At 43.0% G+C, this 11572-nt stretch overlaps 2 protein-coding genes across 2 annotated transcripts; both read right to left on the bottom strand.

Moving 5' to 3' along the window:
* Positions 1–48: 48 nt before the first annotated feature.
* On the bottom strand, positions 49–2326 carry hoxa1a (homeobox A1a). Its single transcript, XM_008421647.2, has 2 exons — positions 1533–2326; positions 49–736 (listed from the first exon to the last, which is right to left on the bottom strand). Exons 1-2 carry the CDS (start codon positions 2137–2139, stop codon positions 354–356), a joined length of 990 nt encoding a protein of 329 aa, XP_008419869.1. The 5' UTR covers positions 2140–2326; the 3' UTR covers positions 49–353.
* A 3899-nt stretch (positions 2327–6225) lies between these two features.
* On the bottom strand, positions 6226–11563 carry LOC103472197 (homeobox protein Hox-A2a). The gene is made up of 2 exons (XM_008421646.2): positions 9519–11563; positions 6226–8935 (listed from the first exon to the last, which is right to left on the bottom strand). Exons 1-2 carry the CDS (start codon positions 9898–9900, stop codon positions 8214–8216), a joined length of 1104 nt encoding a protein of 367 aa, XP_008419868.1. The 5' UTR covers positions 9901–11563; the 3' UTR covers positions 6226–8213.
* Positions 11564–11572: the final 9 nt, after the last annotated feature.

Below are 11572 nucleotides of genomic sequence, written 5' to 3'. Positions count from 1 at the left end.
TTTTTTTTTTTTTTTTTTTTTTTTTGAGGTATTTGCTTGTGTGTCTGTGCAGATTTGTTTCTTTATCTTTATATAAAGCAGCACTGGGTCAGGGTATAGGGCATGGGGGTGGCAGTCAATGGAAAGCCACATTTTCAGCAAATAAACACATTTCAAATCATGACTGGACAATAGTGCTTCGTGCAGACACGTTAGTGATTATACAACAACTCTAAAACCTTTAAGCCATTGTCCATGTTATTGGGGAAAATGTCCCAAACGTCTACAAATGTACACACGAATATCATTCACGACAATCTTTAACTTTGGTGGTCAGACTCCTCACGTGGCCTAAAGAGGTAAAGAGTTGCTCCTCAGTTGGAGGCGTAAGTGTCAGTGCCCGTGGAAGAGACGGTGGAAGATGAGGGGGAGGGAGTAGAGGGGGACGATGAGGTCGACCTCTCAGATGCTGCATCGTCCATTTTCTCCGGGATGATCTCCTCCCGTTCTGCGGGGGGAGCTTTGGCCGGCAGCAGCCCCTCCTTCTCACGCTTTTTCTGCTTCATCCTCCGGTTCTGGAACCAGATTTTTACCTGAGTCTCGTTCAGCTGAAGCGCGGCCGCAATCTCTACGCGGCGCGCCCGCGTCAGATACTTGTTGAAGTGAAACTCCTTTTCCAGTTCTGTAAGCTGCTTGGTGGTGAAGTTGGTCCGGACTGTGTTCGGCTGTCCTGCGTAACCGTATTCCCCGGATCGTCCTGCAGACAGAAGTGAAGGCTTTATTCTGTTTTCTTTTTAGTACCATAAAACAGTTACAATGCCCCCCCCCTCCCCCAATAAAACCAGTCTTGTTTTAAGCATCTGGAATCACTTTTACGCACCAGAAAATTGATGGCTTCTCTTGCGCAAAAAAAGAGCTCTGGTATTCTAATCAATGTATGCCATTGTGTCCTCTTAAAGATTTAAAGTTGTAAATTTGAAAGTGATAAAAATTCCTTTGGCATTTATTTATCTGAGCGCTGGGAAGAACACATAGATGTCAATATTGACCTACAACCTTATACTTAAGCAGCTTAAAACCAAGCAAACTTGTTGGCAGTTTCCTTCAAACATCGATGTTTATGGACGTCTTTTGATGTACGTTTAAGTTTAGCTAGTCCTTGTCTTCATTTAGCCCAAAAACATGCTGCAAGATTTTTTTTTATTTTTAGCCAATACGTCCTGCCCAAAATTACAAAAATGTCAAGCATAATTACCATATTCGATCAATAAACATCAATAAACATCCATAGAGTCGTTTCACTTATGTAGTGAGAAAATGCTCACCATTGTAACAGGATTTGGAACATCTTTTGACTTTTGAACATCTCAGGCCCTTTTACAGAACTGTGTAAATACCAATACAGGAATCTTTCTCTTTAAGTCTTCATTTTCGTTTTTCAACTTTATGTTGACAAAGTTTAGAGGGAAAGCGATGTCATCGTTTCTAGGTCTGATTAAATGTCGTCGTTATGTATCCTTTCTGCTCTTAAGGTACATTTTTTCCCCACTCACCTGTTTTTGGTGGATTCCTCTTGACCTTCATCCAGTCGAAAGTCTGTGCAGAGGAGGCGCCCTCCGACAGAGGTGAGCAACAAGCCTCCAGGTGAGCTGCGTGGAGAGGTGACATGGGGTTTGAGCCACCAGGGTAAGGGGGCGCTTGCTCGTGTCCGCCTCCGTAGGCGGCGTGGCTATACTGCAGCTGGCCCAGTGGGGTGGCACTGTAACCGTGGCGGTGCTGAGGAACCATGGAGGAGGGTAAGTTACCCGAAAACATCAATGGACCGCACTGGGGAAACGCAGCTCCAGAGTCCACTTCCTGGTTCAAAGTGTAGTGGTTATATGTTGCGCAAAAACTTTGGGGCCCATAGCTGGAGCTGCAGGCCGGGTGGGCTCCGTAGGAGAGACCCAAAGTGTTTGCAGAAGACTGGTAAGACGCCGGCTGATGGGGGAGGCTGTCAGGAGAAGTCCTGTTTGCCATGAAGTGCTCATCCGCCCCACAGCTGTTGACAGCAGCCCCGCAGGACTGGAAAGCTGTAATCCCGTGGTCCGAGTGGAAAGCCCTGATGGAGCATGAGCTACCTTCTCCGCTCATCACCGAGTAGTCTAAGAAGCTGCTCATTGTGGCATCGCTCTCCGAGGGGCTGAGGGACCGTCCTCTCCAACAAACGCCCTCTAACCCACCCTTGCCCAAAGTGACCGTGCCAACCTTTACCTATACTCTATCCTTATCAGTGTTGGAAGGAGGGGGCGCGCACTGACCGATATCAATGAACGGCTGCCGTCACGTGGCTACAGGTCAGCCAGTGAGGCACTTGTCCTTATCCCCTATAGGACGGCTGACAGATTGGTGTTTGAGAGGCTATTTAAATTCCGAGCGCTCGTCGATCAAGGTGACGCGCGACGCCGCTAATGTATTGGCCGAGCAAACAATGAGCTAGGAGGCAGACGGAGGTGGACAGTCCCGGGGTCGCATGCGGGGAGCAGGGCTGCTGCAAGCAACCCCGCTGCGCGCTCCTGCACCGGTGGAGAGATTAACTTTTCATCCTCTGCTACCTCACCGTGAGGACGGCCCTGCACTCTGACCCCCAGGTAGCCTATTTTTGGATTAGAGCGTGTGAGGCTGTGCGTGTGTCCTGCTCGAGTGTAACAGCGGCGTTGTCACATGCCGTCAGTCGCTCTTGGATAGATGGCCAAGTGTGCGTGTCCCTCTGTGTGTCTGTGTGTGTGCGTGTGCGTAACGTTGCCGCGGGGTATATGTGGGCTATTAATGTCTCATTCCGATGCGAAATGTTTCACGCTTGAACATTATGGGATTTTACTCTGCAAATATTGTCACAGTGTGACAGTAAGGAAGAAGCAAGAACATTGCCTTCCCAGTACAGACTGAAATGAGCAACATTTCCCTTTCTATATTTTTTCTTTTCTTTCATTTTTCGTTTCTTTTCTTCTTTTGTTATGACCTGTTAAATGTATCATTAGAAGATTTAGAGGGGCAATTATTTTCGCCTTTACCCGTCATTTTGCAGCTGTTTTTTTTTTGTTCTTTTTTTTGCAGGTATGTAAAGGAGCTGGAACTGGTTCATGTATCAGTACGTGACCCCTTGCTTCGTACCTTCTCTGACAACCAATCATTACTTGTGTTATTTTTTTAATCATTCAGTCATCTCTGCGGTAAGGTCATGCGTTTACAACTACTCCAATTAGTACATTCTATTAGCAGGAGGAGAGAACAGGATGAGATATGAAATCGTCAGATATCAGGCTATATGGCACATTTTATGAAAAAGTGGAAAGTTTAAAATTGTATATCTGTTTTTTCTCAGTAATTAAAAAAAAACACTTGAGTAATGTACAGATGTAGCCTGGTTTGTTTACGGTACAGACCAAAAGTATGTTGGAATGAAATGGCATTGCATTGGTACAAAATGGGAGCATCATTGTCAAGGAATCTGTGTTTGCCTGTTGTACACTCCACCTCATGTGGCAGCAAGAGCGTCTCCAGAACTTCCTCAGACCAGATATTAACCAATGAGGATATTAGTGTGGGGAAACAAAAACCAGAAGTCATATCAAGACAATGTTATCGTTTTATCCATATCTTTATTTTTAGTGAAGTCTTGAGGAAAGGGAGGCAGAGAACCTTCAGGAAGAGGCTCAAATAAATAAATAAATAAATAAATAAATAAATAAATAAATAAATAAATAAATAAATAAATAAATAAATAAATAAATCTATTGATACATCTATTGTCTAACCGCTTATTTTTGCAGGGAGGGGATCAAGGGGAAATTGTTGCCAGCAGTATTTGGGTGAGGAACAGAGTTTCTGATCCATCACAGGGCAACACAGAGACACACAGGGCAAACAGCCATAGAGTCCCACTTAAAATACCAATTGACCTAAGAGTCACCTGTTTGGACTCTGGAGAAATCCTTAGCACTCGTAAAAAATCCACACAGCCACACTGTGAACATGAAAACTCCATCCACAAAGAGCCTAGGCTGCGATTTGAACTCAAAACTTTCTTACTGCAACGTCACAATGCCAACTGTGCCACAGTGCAAATTTCAAATGTATAAGTAATAAAAATATTTACAACTCACAGAGGCTTCCTTTCTCTTAATATAGAGTGTATTTAAGACTATCAGCCCTGGTTGGTGGAGGGGGATGGGAGCAGATTTACAGGAGTGACCAACCTCACGCCACCAACTATCACATAACATTCTCCATTCTGTGCATGTAGTTTTACTTATTGATGCAAGACAACAATCTGTATGCTTCAAAGTTAGGCAAGCTTCTCAACACTATCCTATACAGAAGAGCATGCACACAAAGTGCATTTCACATCACATCAGGTTAATAATCAATAAATAATAATAAATATATAGTGGAGTCCATCATTTCTCTGACTTATTAAATTGGGTGTTCAAATGTCAGGGAAGAAGCGCAAACAAATCTTATTTGTTACGTTTTATATAAATTGTCACTCCAGGACAGACAGAGGAAGCGGATATGGTTAAATTAGCAACACTGAACTGTAACTACAAACAACAAATATTTTACATACATGTCCGTTTTTAGTATACTGATTAGATTCAAATTTTAAACTGAAACAACTTACTTATATTTTTTTAAATATACTCTTTAGGAACATTTTAATCCGTTTAAAGTGTAAGCTGGCACTTAACAATAACAACAAATTTCTATGTAGTACACAAGAATATTGATTTATTATTATTATTTTAACTTAACTTCAAATTTAATTGTAACAAAAATACCAATAATAAAAACTCTGGCCATTCTTCTAAGGCTTTTGTCTTGGTTTGAAGTTAATAGTGGCCCCGGGCCCCGTACAAAATCTTTTAGAGACGCCCCTGTCATGGTGTTTGCTTAAATCTCCTGTCCTGTACATGTAGTTTCACGCCACACGACACACACACACACACCAAACTATTTGCACTAAACTGGTGGTTGGGTTTTGATTTCATTTCATTCGTGAAATAACGCACAAAAAAACAAACAAAAAAACAAAACAACATACAAACCGCAACTGAATTAGAACGACGTAAATTCCGCCTCGTGTTTGGGTTGTCACAGGTGATGAAGAGGCAAGACAACACATTTACCATTAGGATGATGGGGTATTAATTTTTTCATCTCTAGCAGGTCAGAGGGTCTGCCATCTACTGTGGTTTCACTCCCACATGTATTCATTACGCATGTACGGTGATCAAATGATATAATAATGAGAGGAGGTCTTAAATGCGCCTATGTAGCCTGAGGTGTGAGTGTGGGCTGATTATCCTAAGATCATCAAATAAAGCTGCCGGAGAAATGAATGGCCGCAGAAAAGAAGAGGAGTGAGAGAGAGCCTGGAGAGCAGAGAGAGAGAGAGAGAAAAAGAGAGAGAGAGAGGAAGAGAGAGAGAGAGGGCAGGGGGCGAAAGGGAAGTATGCGTGGGAGACTTGCAGCAGATGCACAACCTCTCACCGAGGAAGGAAAAGAAAGGGGAGGGAGAAGTAAAGGATCTCATGGAGAAGCGAGCGCCCCCAGAGGCCAAGAGAAGCTAGACACCCACAATGATGCTGATGGAGTTCCCCTCGGACCACTGAACCGCACGTTGACGTATTTTCGTGATTGTAGGCCTCCTTCTTTATTCAGTCTGAAAAATATGTTTAAAAACTGACTTTTCTAAAGGTGTCGGCTTCAAATTGAGCCCTATCAAAGAAGTCGAGCTTGGCTAACCTATTACGTCATCGTGAAAAATATGCTCAAATTATCTTTTTTTAGGCCTTCGCTTCAAATATAGTCTTATGTAAAAGAGTCAGGCTTGGTTAGCCCATTACACAAACCAACCTCAACAACTGTTTGAACACATCAAGGTGTCAATAAACATTTCTTGTGGGTTTTGATTCAGTATGCGTAGCTTTCTGACTAAAGTGCATCAAGTTATTTGTAATGAGACCAACATTTTAATTCTCTTATTTTCTTTTGCGGTTTTTTTTTTTTTTTTAAATTGCTGCAGCTACTCTCTGTTGAACAGAGATTACCTTTTTAAGTCTTTAAGAGTTTAGATTTCGATAGGGGAAATGTGACATCACCATAAAATAAAAATGAAAATAAAGTGAAATTTGTTTGAAACTTCCCATCAGCGGGGAGGGGTGGAAAAAGCGCACTGGGTTCAGTTCCCCTCCACTCCCACCATTCCCCCCCTCCCTCTTTTCTCTGTCTCCTCCAGCTGCCTCTGCAGTGAGTGGGCGAAGGCTCCTGCCTCACTATGCTCGTGGAAAGAAGCAGCTTCACCACATGCAGGAACCTCGGAAGGCTTTTCACGGCTCTTTGTGTGAGCTGCAGGAGCACAGAAAAGGCGCGCTGTCTCGGAATGATTTGGTTAAAACGGCCTCCACCAGGGTTAGTCGGAGAAACAGGGGAGGGGGAAAAAACGTTGAATTTACTTTTTAGCCCCACTTCATGCCTCCTCCCAATCCTCATCCTACACCCCATCTGCACACACGCAGATACATATAACTCTTCTCAACTCTTCGCCCAATAATAAAATGCACAGAAGGAGTTGCTTAGCTTTCAGATTTTTCAGTAAAAAGTTCGAGCTGATGTGCCAAAGTTTTTAAATCGATCAATTGCAACTGGTGGCTTTTAACATCTGGCTCAAATGTGTTGTATTGACTTAATATATGTAGGAAAACCCCATTCCTGACGAGGAGTCACGTTGAATAAGATTAGAAATAATCCTTCATTGAATAGGAGGCTTTAAGGAGCAGCTGAAACATACGAACATCCAGTAATGTGGTAAAATCCCCCAAACACGCCTAATTTCCTGTTAAACAAGCTTAGACAATAATCTCTACTTGAGAAAGCTTTTCTTCGGAGTGAATTTGATAAATGTTCAATATTCCGAAAGGAGTCTGGCTTAAGTTTGAGCGCAGCCTCTTAATCCGGAACCGGCTGCTACTGCCGCTGCTGCTACTGCTGTCTCTGAGCCATGAGCCGTGTTCAAACAAGCTATAAAAATGAATTATTGCCAAACGCATGCAGTGACTCGGCCCCCTTTTAAGTTTTAGGAGTCCCGTATGAAAACGTAAGTGGGTGTTTTTTATTATTTGTTCACATTACGCGACAATTGCTCTCCTTAACGTCCGTCTCTTTCATGCCACGGGGGTGATTTATGAGCTCCTGAAGGCAAACATGGCTCCGGTTATTTGCCTGCAACTTGTACTCAGTGTTAACAGCTAAGATCTCCGCAGGAAATTTTATTTTTATTTATTTTTTATTTTTTTGGTCCTTTGAAAGAAATTAGTTTGGAAGTTAGAAACGTAAATATTGATCTTATAGTTCTCACATTTCTTTGCACGTTTAAGTTGAGGTATTTTGATATAAACAAATAAACCTGTTTTGCATACATTTTTAGTAGTTGTTTTATTCTTCATTAGTGTTTTATATGTATTCTAGGTCTGGTTTGAAAATTACTTAAATAACTGCGTTCTATAAATGATTAGAGGGTGGAGTTATTTATTTATCCATTGATGATTAAAAACTTTTTTCTAAATTCTTTGTTTCATTCAAACAAGTGTTCCGTTGAGAAATGAATGCAAATCAATAATTTATATTCATTACCAACCTGTTGTTGATTTACATAGCCTCTTACTGTCGCTTCTGATTAAATGTTTCTTATAGGAAACAAGGAAACGAAAAAAAAGAGTTCACTCTAGAAATTTTAAAAAGAAAAGAGTCAAACACAAGCAGAAGGATTGTAGCAAGTTAGTTTGTATTCTAACAAAAATATCCAAGAAAACTATACAAAAATAAAAAACGACCCGGTTCCGTATTGACCTAACACTGTTAGATTACTTTCTCTCTCTCTCACACACACACACACACACACTCACACTTTCCCTCTTACACCCACACACTTGTAATTTCTATTCCAAGTGATCAAGTTGTTATGGTAATTAAGCTATAAGCAGAGCTATTTCAGTGATTTAGTTCCGTCCTTACCTTGCATTAATCGTCAAGTCAAATATCAAGAGAATAAATGTCGCACAAACAAACAATATGAATTAATGCCTTCGTAGCCTGATTTCATACACACATTCTCTCTCTCTCTTTCTCCTACACACACACACACACACACACATACAGGGAAAATGTGAAGGATTTTTTTGTTTGTTTCTGAGTTAATAGTTCAGATGCTGCAGGTCGATTGTGGTCAGAGACTCCGAGAAAAAATAGAAAGTGTCCGCGGAAATGTCCACGGGGCTATCCAGAGACTCCGACAAGCTCGGCGAGGCTGTGTCCGAGAGCTGTAGGCAGGAATCCGAGGAGAAAGGCTGAAAGTCGTGCAAAGAAACATCCAGGGCTGAGGGGCTGTCGCCATTGTCCGGTCCAGATGCCGATCCGGGGCCCATTGTTGACATACAGCCCGGAACAGTGGGTGACGGGTTGGGAAAATGTTTCAGATTTTTGTCATAGCTTGCCGCCTCTCCATTATTGTGAAGCTGCTGCTGCTGCTGCGGCTGCTGCTGTGTGTTGTTCTGAAAGGAGCAGGTATCTCTCTCCAGGAGGGGCCCACTCTGCTCGTACAGCAGGCCGCTCCCCTCCTCGTCCTCCTCGCTGTGGATGCCGTCGTCGGCACCGGGGCCCTTCGCGTCTCCCCCTCCGTGGTTCTCCTTGGTCTGAGTCTGGCGCTTGTGCTTCATGCGCCGGTTCTGGAACCATACCTTGACCTGTCTCTCGGTCAGATCCAGCAGGGCCGCGATCTCCACCCGCCTCGGCCGACACAGATACTTGTTGAAGTGGAACTCCTTCTCCAGCTCCAGCAGCTGCGTGTTGGTGTATGCGGTCCTCAGCCTGCGGGAGCCCCCTCCTCCACCCGCTCCCTCCACGATCTCAGGCGAACCTGAAAAATAAACAGCACGGGGATTCTTTAAAAAAAAAAAAGAAAAAAAAAAGCAGGATACAACAATTGCATAATCCCGCTGCCAGTAAATATAACGTTATTGAGTTTTACATGAAGCAAAATGGCCGCTGGAGCTGTTAACCTGCCCATTTTACCCAAACATGATGTCTGTATTGATATAAACTCCTCACTTGATTCTTTTAGGGAATAAAATAGGTGCCTTCATGTGCGTAAAGCTCTCTAAAACAGTGCGGTCCATCCTGGTGTGGGAGTCTAATGAATGCTCCAGCTGCCCTCCTCGGCAAAGGCACTCCATCACTCTTCATTACTGTCACACATCAAAACTCTGCCTCGCCGAGGGGAATAAATCATCTTACATCACCAAACTTTACCCAAACTTTACCCCCCACGCTTCACACTCATATTCATTCACCGGAATAAAGCTATACTCAGGCATATGTTGTTGTTTTTGTGTGGTTGTTGTTTTTATATCCGCATTTAATGTCTTCCCTAGAAGGGGGCCCGGGTGGCTCCAAATGCAGCAACAGATAGTGAAGGCATTGTCGTTTTAGGATTCACCCACCTTTCGGGGAGAAGCACACGGGTCCGTTGGAGATGGTGGTGGCGGCGGTAGCGGCGGTGGTGGAGTTCGGCAGCTGGTGGTTCCTCTTGGAGGCTTTCTTCTCCCGCATCCACGGGTACTCCGGGGGTAAGGAGGCGGTAGGCAGCGGGCTGCAGCCATCGGGGCTGTGTCTGGGCCGACCGTGCCGCGGATGGCTGCCCGGGTTCAGGCTGGGGATGGTCTGTTCGAAGGGAGGAGGAATCAGTGTCGGGCGTGAAAGCGTCGAGCTCTTGATTGATGAACTTTGAAATGAATCAGCGACAGGGGGGAAAGATGTCAGGCACTCAGCAAGCGACGGCTGACTATTGATAAAACCGCTCTCTCGCTCGAATTCGTAATTCATCTCCGCTCCCTGAGAGCCGAGGAAAGTTTGCAGCGCCGTATTTTTATAAACGTTGCGGCTCAGTGAGGACGATGAAGAAAGAAAAAAAAAGAAATATATATTTAAAAGAAAAATCCCCTGATGTGTTTTTTTTTCTATTTCAGTGATTACGGCCGTATGGGGACCGAGCTACCATTAAACTATAGAATTCATGGAGACAAGGTTGAAATTGGACCGAATTGCCTGTCACATGATTACCTCTGCCCAATGACAATTTGGGGCTTAATCAAAAGAAGCCACTCTCTGCCTGATTGATCCAAAAGGAATAAAAAAAAAAAAAGAAAAGTCCTCGCTCAGCTGGGCCATGCACGACTGTTTTTATTTACATCTCTGTCCGCTCAGCTCGTCCTCGCCTCGCTCCTCCAGTCCAGTCCACTAAGCCACAAAATGTGTTTTTTAAGAAGCGCCTGACGCTCTCTATTACAGGGAAGGAGACCAGCTCAGGGTGCGCGGATTCGTGCACTCCTCTTTCTCGTATTGTTTGAGGATGTCAGTCGAGAACGCCCCCACCACTCACACACACATACATCACAAAGCACACACACACACAGAGAGAGACACAGACACACATTTCACCCTAGTAGCTCTTCATATTTAAACTCTGGGGGTGAAAAATGAACTTCAAAACTTGAGAGTTTTGTAATCAGAACGCACGTAAGTTGCTAAGCATGAATTAAAGCTGTAAAACTAACAATATCAAAATCACTATGATTTGACAAAACTGACAAATATGGCCATTTATTATGAGAACATCTAAACTTTGTCAAAAAAAAATTTCTCTCTTTCTTTTTTTAGAAAACGTCCAAATTATTCCACTAAGCAAAGTTTCGTTGAATTGTAATTGAGCAAAGTGGTTGATTTAATCAATGTGGTTGATTTAAACTGGTTCAGGTGAGGGGAAAAGAATGCTCACTGATACAAGACTTTCACTTTTCTCAATCTGTCACCATCATTTGATACAAAGACAAATATATTACCCAAATTTAGTTCAAATAGTCAACTTTTTTTTTCCCCCGGAGCAAAGCTTCGTTTATTAGACATCAGGTCGTGTTGCCTTCCAGTCTAAACAAGACGAAATACGAAAAGACCGCCCACTCCAGGACGTCTGCTGGGCTCTGTTAACTTCAGATTATTTTCTTGGACAATGACCCGGTGGTGTTTAAAAAAGACGAACCTATGTTGTACACTTCTGTTAACACAGTCAAATCTTTACGCCGAGCACATTACCACTAAACAGAAAAATAAAATACATGTCTGCCTTCCATTTCTAGATAGTCCTACACAATGACACTTAGAATCAAAACTATATTGGAAACATGGTTAAATGGCTAAAATAGAGAATGTGTCACCTTGTATCTAAACAACGTGGAAATGTGGTCGAGAAGTGAAAGGTTCTGGGTTATAAATGGTGGAAGTCGTGGACAAATAGATAACAGATGCCATGATTTACCATCTAAACAGCCTAAATATGCAGCTGAAAAGTCAGACGTGAAAAGACGTCTGTTACAGTTAAAATGGTTTTGATTACCTTTTTTTTAAATAGACAAAAGAAATCTGAAGAATAAGACAATGTTCTGAAAAGTGAAAGACGGACAGAGATGTTTAATTAAATGAGGTTGAAATGTGATGGGGG

Source organism: Poecilia reticulata, linkage group LG11, assembly GCF_000633615.1.
Source record: "Poecilia reticulata strain Guanapo linkage group LG11, Guppy_female_1.0+MT, whole genome shotgun sequence".
In the NCBI taxonomy this organism is placed as follows: Eukaryota; Metazoa; Chordata; class Actinopteri; order Cyprinodontiformes; family Poeciliidae; genus Poecilia; species Poecilia reticulata.
Note: the sequence above shows the minus strand (reverse complement) of the source record. Positions and strands in the feature narration are given on the sequence as shown.